This window comes from Toxorhynchites rutilus, chromosome 1, assembly GCF_029784135.1.
Source record: "Toxorhynchites rutilus septentrionalis strain SRP chromosome 1, ASM2978413v1, whole genome shotgun sequence".
In the NCBI taxonomy this organism is placed as follows: domain Eukaryota; kingdom Metazoa; phylum Arthropoda; class Insecta; order Diptera; family Culicidae; genus Toxorhynchites; species Toxorhynchites rutilus.
Genome location: NC_073744.1, coordinates 206,032,232 through 206,048,949, shown reverse-complemented (window position 1 = coordinate 206,048,949; position 16,718 = coordinate 206,032,232). Strand labels below are relative to the sequence as shown.

At 40.4% G+C, this 16,718-nt stretch overlaps 3 protein-coding genes across 3 annotated transcripts; 2 read left to right on the top strand and 1 right to left on the bottom strand.

Moving 5' to 3' along the window:
* The first annotated feature begins 2,595 nt into the window (after window positions 1-2,595).
* On the top strand, window positions 2,596-4,183 carry LOC129777085 (nuclear pore complex protein Nup50). The gene is made up of 3 exons (XM_055783151.1): window positions 2,596-2,729; window positions 2,784-3,445; window positions 3,505-4,183. Exons 2-3 carry the CDS (start codon window positions 2,803-2,805, stop codon window positions 4,089-4,091), a joined length of 1,230 nt encoding a protein of 409 aa, XP_055639126.1. The 5' UTR covers window positions 2,596-2,729; window positions 2,784-2,802; the 3' UTR covers window positions 4,092-4,183.
* Window positions 4,184-7,776: 3,593 nt separating this feature from the next.
* Window positions 7,777-8,725, bottom strand: LOC129761770 (60S ribosomal protein L35). The gene is made up of 3 exons (XM_055759529.1): window positions 8,612-8,725; window positions 8,118-8,254; window positions 7,777-8,056 (listed from the first exon to the last, which is right to left on the bottom strand). The coding sequence occupies exons 1-3, from the start codon at window positions 8,612-8,614 to the stop codon at window positions 7,825-7,827; spliced, it is 372 nt and encodes a 123-aa protein (XP_055615504.1). The 5' UTR covers window positions 8,615-8,725; the 3' UTR covers window positions 7,777-7,824.
* Window positions 8,726-10,937: 2,212 nt separating this feature from the next.
* Window positions 10,938-12,514, top strand: LOC129776576 (RNA-binding protein NOB1). Its single transcript, XM_055782302.1, has 2 exons — window positions 10,938-11,127; window positions 11,183-12,514. The coding sequence occupies exons 1-2, from the start codon at window positions 11,065-11,067 to the stop codon at window positions 12,479-12,481; spliced, it is 1,362 nt and encodes a 453-aa protein (XP_055638277.1). The 5' UTR covers window positions 10,938-11,064; the 3' UTR covers window positions 12,482-12,514.
* Window positions 12,515-16,718: the final 4,204 nt, after the last annotated feature.

The window sequence follows — 16,718 nt, the reverse complement described above, 5'->3', positions numbered from 1 at the left end:
ATCGACAAATGGTTAAGTGAGTGTCAGGACTACATGTGTTAGGTAATCAAACAATATGAAGAAGAAATTTTCATTCAAACTTTTATATTTTTACACTGCACTTGGCCCTTCCGATCTGATAGAGAATAATTTACCTCACAAGCACTAATATCGCCACCAGACAGCGACAATGTACATTTGTCATCGCAAATATAAACAAATCAGACTATATAACGCACACCAACAAACTACCGCATTCGTAAAACTGAAAACGTTTTTTTTTATTACAGAGTCAGTTTGGCACTAACTCAGTTTTAAAAACGAATTCGCTATAAATGAAGTGCATATAACCATATAACCTTGCATACAAATCGTTTCGTTTTCACCGCGAAGTGACGTTCGTGATCAGGCCCCGGAAATCAATTAAGACTTTCTTATTGCCATTTTGTTACTATCTTTTTTTAAATTCTTTATTAAAGAGACTTTCAGCCTCCTGGGCTGGTTCGTCTCTGAAAAGGGCCTAAAAGCACCGTAATATGTATAAAAGCATTGGACATATACATTACAATGTTTGGACAGTTTAAACAAGGAATTACAATTCAGATTTCACATGACAAAAAATGTAACATTTATAACACTGACAAAAATATGATTTCTGTTTTATTTTGTTGCTCGATGGCGTGTTTTCTTCAGATCTTTAGCGTGGATGCCCACCTGCCATGGCCTCTGGCCAGAGATGGGAAAACACGCGCCGTTTGAAGATGCCGAGGGTTCCTGTTCCTCTAATCTCGAAGGAAAAGGAACAATGATCTTCGCTTTGGATCCACTGCTTGTGGTATACTTTATAAATTTGAGGCCAGCATCTATTGGAAACAGTGGGTATCCTAGACAGTATTGTCAGAAATCCCCTCTGACCACAGAGGTAGGGTTTCGACGGCGCAACTGCACGATCGCTGGATTCCGGCGTAGTCCGTCGGGGAATGAGCGTTTCCACCCTTGTGCGTCCCGAGTTCTCGAAGGTTGCAGAGGTTGTCCAGCGGTTCGGGTGGGGGGATAACGTTCGCACCGCTGGGGCCCTGCATACCCGAGACATTGCGGCTTGTCTCATCTTCAGTTCGCGGCAAGGGATACCGGAGGTTGTCCGACGATACCGGTATTCCTTCCGGAATGCTGACTCGTGGTGTAGTGTTGAACGGAGTGAATAGAAATGTTTTGGTTTTTGCGAAACATATGGTGATATTTACTTCTTTTTGGTCGAAAGTCGAAGGCCAGAAGAAGAGCGCTGGGGAGCATCTGGTGGTAAGGTGGACTGGCGTTACGGAAGTGACTGCGTTGCTTCTTAGCTGGGAAGGGTGATGGGCGGCGAAGTATTGTTCTTGGCTTGTTTGTTTGTTCAGAATCTGAATCAAAATCGGTGTCTATGGTATAATTCATCGTGGGCGAAGAGGTTGGTTTGACAAGTTGTGCTGCTCCGGATACATTGATGAAACTGGTACAACGATCTATTTTTGTTGAGACTATCTTCTACTACCTTCTCAACGTTATTTGTTTCATTCTTTTTTTAATCAATCTATAATTGACCACCCTATGTTGTGTGGAAACACTTGAAAAAATATTTCGTACAAAAGTGAGCCTTGCTTTTTGGCTTTTTGGATATTTTTCCATTGGATAAATTTAAATAATAAAATGAATCCAAACAATTTGATTGGGGTGCAAACCGTCAAAGAAATTTTTTCCGAATTAAGTGGTCACGCGTATTCCCGAGCTCCAGAATACATTCAAGGCGTGTTATCCAGCACATAAATCTAAACTTAGTACTATTAATGAAAACAGTTTTTTATGGAAAAAACGGTTTCATGTGCATACACCTGATATTTATATCACAGTTCTTTTATTTGTGACCGGTGACTACACACTTTAAATGTGTACAATTTTAATTAAGGTAGTTGTACAGTGTTTGATCGGACGCCAAATAATTGACACTTTTTGACAGATAAAGTTTGGTTTAACTTTGGTACAAACACTATTGGGTTTGAGTTGTGTTGAGAGGAAAGCAATGTAAAACAATGTTAACATGAAAAAAATCGACTGAAATATACAACGTAACGTAACAATGTATTGACAGGGTTAATGAAAAGATTGAAAAAATAGGCATTCAATAACTGTATATTTGCTTGTCGTGTTTTGTGTCGAATATATTTGATTAATTCATCAAATTTTATCTTTCAAAAAGTGTCAAATATTTGGCTTCGGCCAAACAGTGTATGATCGCCCTTATTTTTCCAAAATATTTTGTTTATATATTGTATTTACACTTATTCAATCAGAATAAGTGTGAAGGCGGGAAAAGGTTTTTCTGTGTTTATACATTTTATTACATTTTTTTTTGTACTCAAATCTGAAAATAAACAAGGCACATGAAATTTTTTTTCATGCAAAATGCAATTGAAAAATAAATTTAATTGACTCCGCACGACTAGTTTAAAACCATCCTCAAAACATGTGAAGACGTTTATTGGTTGAAGATTTGAAAAAAATGGCAACCCTGCATGTCTCGTTCACTTCTCACTTTCGAGATGCCGCTGGGCCTTGCTCACTTGAAGTTTAGTTGACAGAACAGAACCCAAAACAAACCCCATTTTCGCTGTACCGCGCATTCATTCAATACGGGATCCTGTATTGCACATATTCAAAACCCGGTTTATTGTGTCTAGCTGAAAGTTTTCATTCGTCAAATTTGTAAAATCTAAGTGAGTTTACCTTTTTATTATTTTGTTACATAAATATATGACGTTTTGGATTAGTTGCTTCACTATAGGAAAAATGGCAAAACGCGGTGCACTGTCAGATTTAAACCACGACAACTGGAATGACGAGGAAGAATCCGAGGAAGCCGGAAAGTTTACCCAGGCTTCTGATCAGGAACTCAAAAAACGTGTCATTAAAACAGCCCGGCGTCGTATGGCTCCTGGAGCTGAATCAAGTAGTTCGTCAGGAAGTGGTTCGGTTTTTAGTGGATTCAAAGGGTTTTCTGCGGTCACATCCACGCCAGCGACTAAACCCCCTAATGCGGGGAGTCCATTCTCGTTTCTCAGTGGCATCAGCAAACCGACCAATGGAACCGCAAATGTACCATCGTCATCGGTCAGTGGATCTATTGGCAGTGCAACAACTTCTGCTTTAGGGGCCAGTATTTTTGCCACAACTGATCCAAGCAAAAAAATTTTCTCCGGTTTCGGTAGTCCACCGAAAGGAGTTGTCTCTCCTTCAACTGGGAAAATGGAAGACAAAGCTAAAACAGAGGATTATATAGCAAGCATAAAGGCCCTTAATCAATCGGTGGCCGCTTGGGTGTCTGAAAAGGTGAACGAAGATCCTATTTGTTTACTTACCCCAATATTCAAAGAATATGCAAAATATTTAGAGGAAATTGAAGCCATGAAGAAAAAGGATTCGCCTGAACCGGGTAAGTAAAATGTTTCATGGCAATTGTGAAATCGTTTGCTTAGTTTGATATTCCACCAGCTTCAGCGGCTCCTACCGGTTTTACTGTTGGAAACTCTACTCCAGTCGCTGCAAAAATTGAGACAGGATCTGCAACCGCGGCAAAGAAATTCAGTTTTGGTTTTGGAGCCACGTCATCTTCGAACCCGGGATCCAGTTTTTCGTTTGCGAATGTGGCAAAGCCAGCTGCTGAAACCAAGCCCAAGGAGGATGGCAAAGCCGAGGATGATGGTGAAGATGACGAGCCTCCGAAGGCCGAATTCACTCCTGTTGAGGAAAAGGATAGCATCTTTTCCAAGCGTTGCAAACTATTTGTAAAGGTGGAAGGAGACTACTCCGATCGTGGCGTTGGAACACTGCACTTGAAAAAGGTTGAAAGCAAAGTTCAGGTCATTGTTCGAGCTGACACCAATCTGGGAAATATTCTGCTGAATATTATTCTGAACGAGTCGGTTCCTCTGCAGCGTATGGGCAAAAACAATGTCATGATGATTTGTTTGCCAACGCCGGAATCAAAGCCACCGCCGTCGTCTGTGTTGCTTCGGGTCAAAACCGCCGAGGAAGCGGATGAGCTCTACGAAATATTGAATAAAAACAAGCCGAAATGAACGGATAGCTTTGTTACATACATTCGTATTAGTTAAATTTCTGCGATTCATTTTCGCAATTCTAAACAATATACTTTATACTGATAATCATATTTGGTTTTGTGTAAAATTCGAAAGACTTGTCTATTTGTATTTTTTGGCGATTTGTATCCACAATTACATTTACATATCAACACTATTGTATGATAGTGGGAATATACTTGTAATTAATCAAATGTAGCTGTAAGGAAAGAGGAATCATTCTCATTCAAAGCATCTGCTTTGGGAAGTTGTTAACTACAAAACATACGTAACACTGATTATTCCCCCAGTTTAATGTATTCCGTTGTAATAAAATTGCACAAAACTAAAATAAACCAGCATAGAAACATTACTCGTACCCAAAATCCCTCACATTCCAAATTTGGCTCCATTTGCTTGATTAATTCTCGAGTTATGCAGAAGTTTGTGTTTCATTTGTATGGCTCTTAGGAAGGGGGAGGAGTATCAAACCACCACAGAAACATTTATTGTCTCCTAAAACCTCCTAAAACCTTTTTGTTTGGACTCTCGAGTTGTAATGGAATGACAATGCATTGCAATTTGCCCCGGCAATAACAAAAACTGTGTCGGTGTTGCTCATGATAGCGCATTGAAAGTGACTGTATTCTTCCTAACGCCGCTTCTGCTGATTGCATCGTAGGAATCGCAGTCGTTTGTTATCTCTTTACGTATATTTCGATCATGAATTGTTGGCACAGCTCACAACATCGTTAAATAACATTGTTCTGAATGGCAAGAATCATCAAACGACACACATGAAAATCCATCCAGCGCCCTCTCTTGTTTGTATCGTCATTTCTAACTACATGTTCATAAATGTTACTTCGAAATTAGTAATTATGTTCATATTGAATGAAGTACATGTGACGGGATCTCGTTGTTTGATTTTTAGGCAATATCCATGTTGTCCCTTCCGGCCGAAGAATTTTTCATCTAAGAAATCTCTTCTGACATACACTGTGGTCGTACATATTGTAGAACTTGTCACTCAGAATACATTCAAGACGTATTTCTTGGCATGGAAATATCGGGCACTATTATAGAAATCGAGTCGATAAGAATTTTGCTCGTTAGCTCTATTTTATTATAAGTGAATTCGTGAATTCAACAAAAAATATATAGCTATCTCACCACAAATTGATAGTCTAGGGCTTTTTATGATAAATTTGTCTTTGAAGCGGAAATTTTGAAAAATGAATGTGTCCGGCATCTTTGAAAAAATAAGATTGAGTCGAGAAAGACGGACACTTGGCGGGAAAGATGGACACTAACTGAAAATTCAAGTTTGTATACTAGATAAGTTGTGGAAGTCTTCAAATATGCCTTAAAAATGATCAAACCAAAAGGCTAGACTAAAATCACCTAGAATGCCTAGTAATTTTTCTCATTTTTTCATGTCTAAAATAGCTACCGGCATTCGGAATGACAAATTCGGATTACGTTTTAAAAACCGCTCTGGGCATCTGTTAATAAAAGAAGGAGGAGATAATCAAATTGTTTTCAAAATTAAATACTTGTCTTTTGTCGGTGGAGTGTCCGTCTTACCCGACTTTATTAGTATTTTATTTTCATTTATATTTCTGGAGAGAGAAAATTTCACCGTTGATTCTATAAACTGGAAGAGAAGTGTTGGTAAAATATTCACGCAACACAAAAAAAAACTAAAAATATTAGGTCGAGATGACACTGGATCGGAGCACGCACGAAAACTTGATTGTGCGATAACTGACGAAGAGAAGCAAAAAATTCTGTTCGATAGAAGCTGGCGAATTCGAACGAAGCAAGTGGGAAGCAATGTAACCACACCAATACAATTCTATGTAGTTGTTTACTTCTCACGATTGCATGCATTTCGTGCAGCCTTATTTTCGTAAGAAGCTGCAGGCAGTGTCACCTTAGGCGGCGGTGACACTGGATGCAGAAAAGTGGTCGTACGAATTGTATGCAATAGTGAAGCTAAACAACCACATTGAGTTGTATTGGTGTGGTTACATTGCTTCCCCCTTGCTTCGTTCGTATTCGTCAGCTTCTATCGAACAAAATTGTTTGTTTCTATTCGTACAATCAAATTTTCGTGCGTACTACTATCCAAAGTAACCTTAGCCTTATTCTTACTCGATAACAATAAGAACCTTAGTTTCTGCAGACGAAAATTTACATCGAGCTGCTCTCAATTTTAACAGAAAGCCATCTAGGTGTACACAGCAAGTGTCAAAGCTATGCTTATGCAATACTAGTTTAGCCGTGAAACAATTTTTGAAGATAAAGGCGGAGCAGAAGAATTCCGATGCTTCAATCAACAAGGTGAACAAACACATCAAATAAACTAGACGATTCGACTGATTCATCGACGAGCGCGGCCAAACGGTCGTCGAGCCAGACGAGCTACTCGTCTGTTTTTTGTCGAGCTCGGCTTCTGGAATATGAAAACAAACGAGACGAGCGCGCGTCTGCTCGTCTCGTTTTCTGAGATAATTAGATAATTTTTCTAGAGATAATTAGTAAATAAATATAACGAATTTGTTGGTAAATGCTACCAATCTATAGTCATTTTCGACTGTACTAATAAACATATATGTCAAACAGAACCATGATTCGTAAGCCCAATATTGGCTACATTTTCCCAACGAGAATGCACGTATTAGAATTACATCCTTTTTATACCTCCGTATTGTTTTATGACAACAATATATATATTCATATATGACAACATTCAAGTTTACTAATGTTATCAAGAAAAATATACTAACCTCTGGTAGGGATGCAGGTTTGGGTTGACAATATGTACAAAAAATTTGTACATTCTACTATTGTTTGCAAATGTATTTGGTAGTTTTCGACCAAGGATTTTTCTAAGTGTAGCTATCTGTGCAGCTTTCAGAATGTTTCGAGTTGTTTGGTTTAGCTGTCGCATACCTTCAGAGAATTATTTTGTTTTGGTTTGCGTCCCTGATATTTTCTTTTGGGAAACATTTCGGAAACGCCTAAATATATGCATTCTCATGCATGCCAAGCTTTCGTGTATGATTTCATAAAAATCGGCCGAGTCGTTTTGGACAAGTTGGACCACAAACACCGTGACACGAGATCTGTATATACAGCCAGGTTTCATTTACGAGCGGGATTCGCACCTTAAAAAACTGCGTTAATTAGAAAATGCGCGTAAAAAACCTGAGTGTATGAAGATTTGGCACCGCAATGGCACGAGGCGGCCTCAAGCCACCTAGTCGGCCGCCTACTCACCATTGGAAGCGGAGGCCTTTCGCAAGCAAACCTGTTTTCCACTGATTGCCCGGTTAGTAAGAAGCAGTCGAGACGATCCTTTGGGGTGGAATACGTTCGCCTGATGCATTACGCTTACCCGGTTGATTATTGCTTAGAAATATAATATTCATATTTCAAAGCAAAAATTATCCGGACAAACGTAGTACACCAGGCAAACTTAATTAAAGGATCGCCTCCGATGTTTCAAACTAACCGGACAATCGGTGGAAAACAGGTCAGCGGAACACAAGTTTATTTCGAGAGACCGTCGATTCTGACAATTGCAAGCGCATCCTATATTTCCGCGCTCCTGCACATACATGAATGTCGTTATTCTAGGTCAAGTGATTTTTCTCAAAAATTCGAGCAACACATCAAGTTAATAAACCATGAAATGACTTATCCAGCGTTTATTTGATCAAATATCCTAGGCTTTCACGGCATATGTTCGTTTGGGGAACTTGGCGCGCTTCCGCTGTTCCTTCAATGTTAGCCGGGCGGCTTCACCGGGAGACAGAGCTTTACGCATGGCGCGAGTCTTCTTTGGGCGCAGATCCAGTGGGACGTATTTCTTGCCTTTGTACAATTTGCGTAAGTTCTCCTTCGTCTTTGTGTTCATCACAATGTACACTCGAGCGATGGCTTTGCGAACAACGCGGCTGTAAGAAACAAATTGAAAGTAATCATCTGTCCAGCTTACTGAACCCAAACAAAACTTACATTTTGGAGAGCTTTGAAGGAGCTCCTCCGGTGACTTTAGCCACACGGAGGTTGAGCAGCTCCGTCTTGAGCTCCTCGAGTTGCTTGGTCAGCTCCTTCTTGTCCTTCGTTCTGAGTTCCGAACATTTGACTTTAACCTGAAGAATACGTATGAATTATCAACATAACTCACATAACCAAACTTTTCCGAAATAATGTTTCAATAACAAAATCAAATATAATTTTTTATCCATTTATCGAACGGTAAGAGCATATAATATTAAATGCCGGTATTCGTATTCTTTTCCGTTTAACTAATATCCACATTGTAGAATAAAATCATTGAGATTATATATCAAACACAAACTAGTACACATGGGACAGAATCATCGCTAAAAACATTTCGCATGGACAAAGCTTTTGTTACTGTGGTCACATATTCGCGTAATAACCGGGTTCATTTAATATTTTTGCCTAGGCTTAACCATTTTACTAAATTTGACTAAAATATTAACCATTTTGTTTGCTGTTGGAATCCACTCGCTTCCACTTTTTTAGACAACTCGATTAGAAAAGAGCTGCAAGTTGGTTTGAAGTTTGTGACGTCACGTCCCGCCGTCGAAAAGCCACACTGACAGATGATGTCCGCTGAACTGTAATTTTATAGCACGTCGTAAATAGCTGGCTTGTGCGTGACTCTTTTTTTCCAACAATTTGGAATATGGGCCCTTTTGCTTTAGCTTTACTGGGCTGAGGTTTGGCAATTTTATAACTGATCCCACATACTATATTTTTAATATTAAAAAGTAACTCGGTTACTCGTGGTCGATTCGTTGTTAGTTTTACAATGATAGTCGGTTGTTTGTCATTTTAACTGACCTGAGATGCTAACAATTGGAATATATCTGGGCATTAATCAGCTCAAGAATTGTATCCTCAATACACCATCAAACTCTAATCTATAGCTCCCGCATGCCGAAGTTAATCTCGTGAATCAAAATAAATAATTCTAAAAGAGATGTATAATTTATTTTACTAGCGAATGTGTCAAACTCTGCAACTTTAACATCGTTGAAATAAATTGGATGATTCGTGCATAAATAAAAAAAAGGATGACGTGATGATTAATGCTTCTGGCTTCTTGTTGAAAATCTGATTGGATTTTGTATGCTATCCAAAGAATCTATTTTTTTCAACTCAAATGATAATACACTTGTTCGGGTCCAGGTGTGCGCGGTATTCATTGAAATTCATCGATAGGTTTTTCTGAAGTTCATATCGAAGAATACCTTTCCAAACCATGATGAATGGTGATGAACCAGCTTTTGGGGTAAATTTCTCAGTTCATCATTCGGTACATAGTGGGGAACTCATCCAGACGATCTCAAAACGCTTTATTAAACGAATATTCTGTCTATTCTAGAGTATGGCTCTGTCAGGAACTATTTCACTGGTAGAGCAAAATATTCAGACAATATTATATGCGATTACCAATGTTCCTTACTTTGAACTAAATTGAAGTTCATCTAACTAAATTTAACTAAATTGAAGTTCATGAAACCAAAACAAGAACAGAACATTTTGTTTTTGCATTATTTTCCATATTCATTCGTAAAAAAGTATCACTGAGAATGAACACCCATGATATTCACATTCTTCTTCGACCAACTGACAGTAAAAGGAAACAACAATTTATTCCGAAAAACACCATCTCATTAATCAGCGCGATCGTGTAAATGTGTTCCTGATTTATTTCGACTCCTGTCTCGTTTTGTACCGCGTTCCGTGCAGCAATAGTACAGGATACAGGCTGAACACCGGTCTCGATTTATGAGAATTTATCACTATTATATATTGTCAGGTGTTAGTCTTTAATTATTTACTCCACACCGTGCTCACTTCACCATCAGTAGTTTCTCAATTAAATATGATCTGTCAGATTGTTTTGGCTGTATCATACAGACTTTCAGAACTTGTGACTGGTTTGTCACTCGGATTACAGCTTCACTTGCGGAAGAGGAATGTCGAGAGTGAAAATTGAACTCGTGATCTTTAACGTTAGAGATGAAACAAGCAACTCTTTGGATTTCAGATCTGCTTCTGACTCATTTCATTATCCATATTTTAAATGAAAAGTACCAACAAGTCAATTACATGTAAAGATAGTTCACTGATGGGACGCATCTTAATGGATCCACTGGTTTCAGTGTCTTCAAAGGAAATTGTGTCTTCCGTAAACTTTTCAACAAGCCTGCAGAATCTCTTGTACAACAACGCATGTCGGTGATGAAACGGCTCGTTGACATGCATCACTAAGTTTAGCAATGTACGGAAAAGGTTCATACCGTTTATGTTGCGTTTATAAAACGAGTTGCAGATGGAGATACGATCTATTGAATGTTATTCGATCAAATGTTGTGAATCCATTACATCGTAACGGTTTACGTAACCAAGACTCACCAGATACTCATGAACTGTTGTTGTAGATATCTGTAATAAATGTTTAGATGTCGTATACATTGACCTACGTATCGATTTGTTCATGCAATCACTGATGATGAATCAGAGGTGGCACGGACATCATAATATAATGAATGATCGATATACTCTCGTAAACAATTTTTCATGAAAGGTTTTTCTTTTTCTCATACGCTTATTAAACCTAAACTTGAATGATATAACGTTGAGGCGGTGAAGACTTTCTAGCTACGTTAGCCCGTTCAAACAGAAAAAAATAGAATTATGTTATTATTACAATACTTTACCTTAACAGAATTAACGAAATAATCTACTTCCTGTTTTTGTTTGCTATAAATACTCAAAATTTGACATTTCGGCGTTCTCAGATTGTCATACAATTTGTTTTCCCCTGAGACTTTTTTCCTTTTCTCATCTGTTTGTACAGTAACTTCACGTGGCTGAGATGTTTTGTTTTCATTATCGCATGCTGGCTTAAAAAATAATTACGATGGCCAAATTTGCGCACCTGGTTGTGGATACCTCAGCGTTCATTAAGAACGTCCAATTGCAGGTTTGTAAATTTCGATGCTATTTGTATGGAAGTATTTAACTGTTATGATATTCAGGACTTCGCGGAATGCTGCTATACCGTCCAGGGTGTAGTCGATGAAATCAAGAATGATCGCCAGCTGAAGCGGTTGGTCGTGCTCCCGTACAGTTTAATCGTGAAGGAACCCGATGCGGATGTGCTGACAAAGATTGTGGCTGTAGCCAAGAAGACGGGTGATTTTGCGTCGCTTTCTTTGGTGGATTTGAAAGTTATGGCATTAACTTATCAGTTGGAGAAGCAACATGTCGGGACGGAGCATCTCATTGATGAGCCTAAAATTGCGCGGACCATATGTTCGAGTGGGAAGCCTCAGGAGTTGGTTGGTTCGACGCTGATTGCAGGATTTTACAACGGGAAGCAGGCGACTGTCAAGAAACAGCTGGAAAGTGAACCATGTTCGGGTCAACAGAAGGAATTAGAAGATGAGGTGCCGGATGTAGACACTGCCGTCAACGACAATGAATTAGAGCAGAATTTTGCAGAACTAAGTACTGTAGAGGTGGAAAGATTTGAAGCGCTTTTACAGCAGAATCTGGAAGCGAATAAAGAGGAATCTTCAGAGGTGGAAAACGGCCGGGAACAACAGAATCTGGAAACAGATTTTGAAAAACCTTATGAGGTAGAAATCCACGAGGAAGAGTATTCAGAAAATGAAGACAATCAAGAAGATGACTCCAACGATGAAGATTCTAATGATGATGAAGGTTGGATCACTCCCTCGAACATTAAAGAAGTTAAACGCGATTTTGGGTTGAATCTATTGGAGGACAACCCTTCTCCTGTCGCTTGTATGACAACAGATTTTGCTATGCAGAATGTTTTGAAGCAGATCGGACTAAACATTGCTGCCCTTGATGGGCGCGTAATCAAACATGCCCGAACATATATCTTAAGATGTTACGCTTGCTTCAAAACCACACCAGATTCAACTAAAGTGTTCTGCCCAAAGTGTGGCAATAAGACTCTTAAAAAGGTAGCCGTTAGCTTGGATGAGAATGGCCAGCAGATGATTCACATTAATTCCAGGCGACCATTGACTGCAAGACATAAAAATCGGCCGGTTTCCAAGTTTGATGGTGGTAAGCATTCAACAAATCCGATATTGTTCGAGGATCAACCGCTACCAATGCAAAGAATATCTGCCAAGGCAAAGGCTAAAACCAATGCTCTCGGGGACGATTATACTGCTGGATATTCGCCGTTCGTAATGAGAGATGTCGATTCGAGATCGGCCGTGCTCAGAGGTAACTCGAATTTGAAACAATGGATGAAGAACTATGATTACGACAACTATAGAAGAGGTTATAAAAAGTAACAATAAATATTTGTTTATATAATAAATCGCTAAATATATTCTATTTTACAATTTGTTATTATATCGAAAGAATGAAACATGAATTGGTTTTTAAGTTGAGTATTCGATGCAATTCAGCAATACGACTTACAGCCGCGTCATTAACTTGCTTTTTCATGTGATATATTAGGCTGGGGAAAAAGACATCATCATTTTCTCGGTAGATGGATGTAGTGATCGATATCTCGCGTAATATCAATCATACAATTTCAAGTATATGCTCGTTGTCAAGATTACATTTCACACTAAAAAATTCTTTTGCTGTTTGTTCCATTCAGTTTTGAGTTACAGTTTGTTAACAATTAGAGTCAACAAAGAGAAAATTCAATTTTCCCGGTAAACTGCGATGTGGTGATTGACGACGAGGCCTATATTACCCTGGATGGCAACGATTGGCAGGACACTTTGTATTTTACTTCCCCCACGAAGGAAGTGAGCTTCGAAGTGGAGTTTATTTTACACACCAAGTTCCCCAAGAAGGTGCTGCTGTGGCTGACAATCAGCGAGAAGGGGATGTCAAAGCCGCTCTTCTTTAGTTCCGGACTGGCCGTGAACGGGGAAATTTAAAGTACGAAGTGCCTGCCGGAAGTTCCGTCGTTCATCAAGAAATACCATAAAAGTGAAGACGCGGTGTTCTGGCCGGATCTGGCGTCGGCCAACTACTCGAAGCAATCGTTAGAGGAGATGGAGCGGCTGAATATCGATTTGGTACCCAAATTGACACACCCGCCCAACGTCCCCCAGTTGCGTCCCATCGAGAATTTCTGGGCAAACCTGAAGTATAAGATCTACTCTAACAATTTTGTCGTGAAAACTGAGAAGGAATTGATAAATAAAACGAAGGAAGAACTCAAAAACATGCTTACACACATGTTTTCGTCCGCCATGGCGAATGTTCCGATTAATTGCCGAAAGGCCGCTCACAAGAGCGTAGAATTTTGTTGCTAGTAAGCTAATATAATTACCTCCCATGGGAAATTAATCAAACTCAATTATCTGACTTAGTTTTTTTACCTCCATCTGAAAAAAAGTCCATTTTTTTAAATGCAAACGTTACTATTGATCAAATCTTCACCTTGCGCCAGATCCTCCAGAAATGCTTTATCTATTCATCGACTTTGATAAAGCATTTCTGGAGTCACTTTTTCGTGGGAAATTAATCAAACTCAATTATCTGACTTAGTTTTTTTACCTCCATCTGAAAAAAAGTCCATTTTTTTAAATGCAAACGTTACTATTGATCAAATCTTCACCTTGCGCCAGATCCTCCAGAAATGCTTTATCTATTCATCGACTTTGAAGCCGCATATGATTCAATAACACCAAAAGCGTGAAGTATACATAACTGATTAAGGCTACGATGAATAGCATACAGTGCTGTGTGTGAATATCGGGTTGATTATCTGATTCATTTGAGTATCGCATGGAACTTCGCCACTGTTCAACATTGCGCCAGTGGGTGGTATAAGACGAGCGGCGTCTAACTTATGTAGTACAATTTTTAATAGATCCAATCAATTCATCTACTTCGCTGATGAAGTAGACATTGTCGGCAGAACATTTGAGACGGTAGCTGAATATTACACCAGATCTAAGCACGAAGCAGAGAGAGTTGACTAGGCTTCAATGCGTATAAAACCAATACATGGTGGCTTCCGGATCCGAGCACGACAGGGCCCTATTAGGTAGTAGCGTAGTGATCGACGGCGATGAGTTCGAGGTAATGGACCAATTTTTCTACCTTGGCTCAATTGTAACGTCTGACGATGATACCAGCCGTGAGATCCGGAGACGAATTATCAAACAGACTTAGCATTCGTGCGAAATGTTCTCTATACAAAACGTTCGTAAGACCGGCTCTCTATGGGCACGAAACGTGGACAATACTCGAAGAGGACCTACGAGCACTCAGAGTCTTCGAACGATGGGTATTAGGAACCATCTTCAGCGGTGTACGAGAAGACGGCGTATGGAGGCGTAGGATGAACCACTAACTCACGCAACTCACCGGTGAACCCATTATCCAGAAAGAGATCAAAGCTGGAAAAATACGGTTGGTAGGACATGTTGCATGAATGTTGGATAACTATCCTGCATTATCGGGAATCCGGCTGGTACGAGACGACGAGGATCGCAACGAGCAAGGTGGTTAGACTAAGTGAAACAGGACAATGTGAGCGCATGTTGTAAAGACGTTAAACCAAAATAAATAACGTGCAATTTTATCTTTTCATTTATTTTTTTATCAGAGTTGTCACCCTTCTTGGCTAAGCGAACCTAGCCAGAATATTCACCTGCCCACGGGCTTCTTAGTACCAAAGCAGGACTAGGCTCTGCGGAATGCACGTATCTGCATGCTCGTGCTGTTTAGTCCTGACCGAGGAATTGTCGCACAAGTACTAAGGATGGTCGACTTTAGGATGCCGGCCAATTCCTTCTCAAAATTCAACACCTTTAGCGCTTCCAGAAGGGTATTAGGGGCAATTCCAATTCCAAAGAGAATGACTGGAACGATTTTTGGGACCACCATTAGCCAATGGTCGGTACTTGGAAATTTTGCGATCGTGGGACTTATCCAGATTTTGGTTCAGTCTATTCCACTGAACCTGAAAAACATCGACATCGATGATGGTGACTTGTCGATCGCTCTTGTCGTGTGCCATGATATGTGGACGCTTAGGTGGAACGAGAGATCGGTCAGAACAGTGTGATCCCATTACAATTTGAAACGGTCATTTTCCAGGACAGATGTCATCAACGTGCTACGACATACCGCTTGCAGTTTGTTGTCAGCAATATCCTATCCTGGATGGCTATCATTTGGGCTTCTACTACTGAAGAGAAATCACCACGCGTTAGATGGGGCCTTGTCTACGTGTGGCCGCTCCAATTGATGGGGAGCATTCCGACAGCGAACAGTGAAGTACTGCGAAGTACTCGCGCAGTTGTAGTACCTGAACAACAAACAAGGCCCGATTGTTTGCGGGGTAGTGCAACCCTCTCCAGAGCCGATTGAAGATCAAAGATCCGATGTTTTTGAAAGCTTTCCTCATTCTCCACTTCTAGGTCAGTTTTGTTCCATTTGACTACTCCAATACTGAAGGTTAGCAAGGAAACCGGGAATGTGTTGATCGTGCGTATCTTGTCCCTCGCGTTCAGGAAAGTCTGTCGGCATCCTAGATATTTACAAGATTCGCGAAGAACCATGTCCCCCAAAAAAAAAAGCGCCGTCATAGACCTCGTAGCCTCCGAATTCGGTGAGTTGTCCTTTTTGAAGATGGAAACAGCGGCACTTATCAAGGCCGAACTCCATGTCGATGTCCCTGCTCATTTCTTCGACAACCCGGAGAGCTACACCTAGACGAGTCATCGTAGACATTGAGATCGTCCATGTGGAAGATATTGGTCACTTTTTCGTGGGAGCTGTCCCCATACCATATACCATGGCCATGGCCGTTTCTATTGAGCGTCCTAATGAGGGGGTCCAGTACCAGACAAAACCAATCCCATGCCGCAGGAACCTAACGACCGCGGGATCCATTGTATAGAGCTCTATTACTCGGGCGAGAAATGAGTGAGGTGTGGTGTGCCTTCCTACAGTTGATATAGGCCATACTGAGGTTCTGCTGAACCGGACCGCTTGTCCGACTATGGTTGCGTAGATGATGGGCTGGTTTTTGCAGCCATGCTCATTTTTCTTGCGAGGCCTTTCGGCTCTTGTGCGAGGATGTGGTGTTGTTCGCGGTGAACAAAAACTTTGGCGGTTAGAATGTTGCTTAGTATTTTGTACAGACTCTATAGGTACGTTATCGGTCCGTAAATGTAGAAATGTAGATTCAATGTGTTGCTGTCTTTCGGGAGGAGGAGGGTGACGCCACGGGTGGCGATTTCAGGTAGGTTGTGTGGTTCACGTAGCACCTTGATGAAGCACTCAGCTATCTGTGGATGGACTATGGTCAGCTTCTTGTGGCAGAAGTTCTGCACACCATCGGGGCCCGGTGCTGCCCAGTTCCCCAGGTACCGCAAGGCTTGGTGGACATCGTTCTCTTCGACGATAATAGCTGATATCTCTCCAATTTCACTACAACTCCCCTCTTCTCGTCTTAACCTCATTTGCACGTCGCGATGTTGTAATGGGGTCTACCAAATGCCGACCCAGAAGTTCGTTACATCGCGGATATCTGGTAAACCTTTGCTG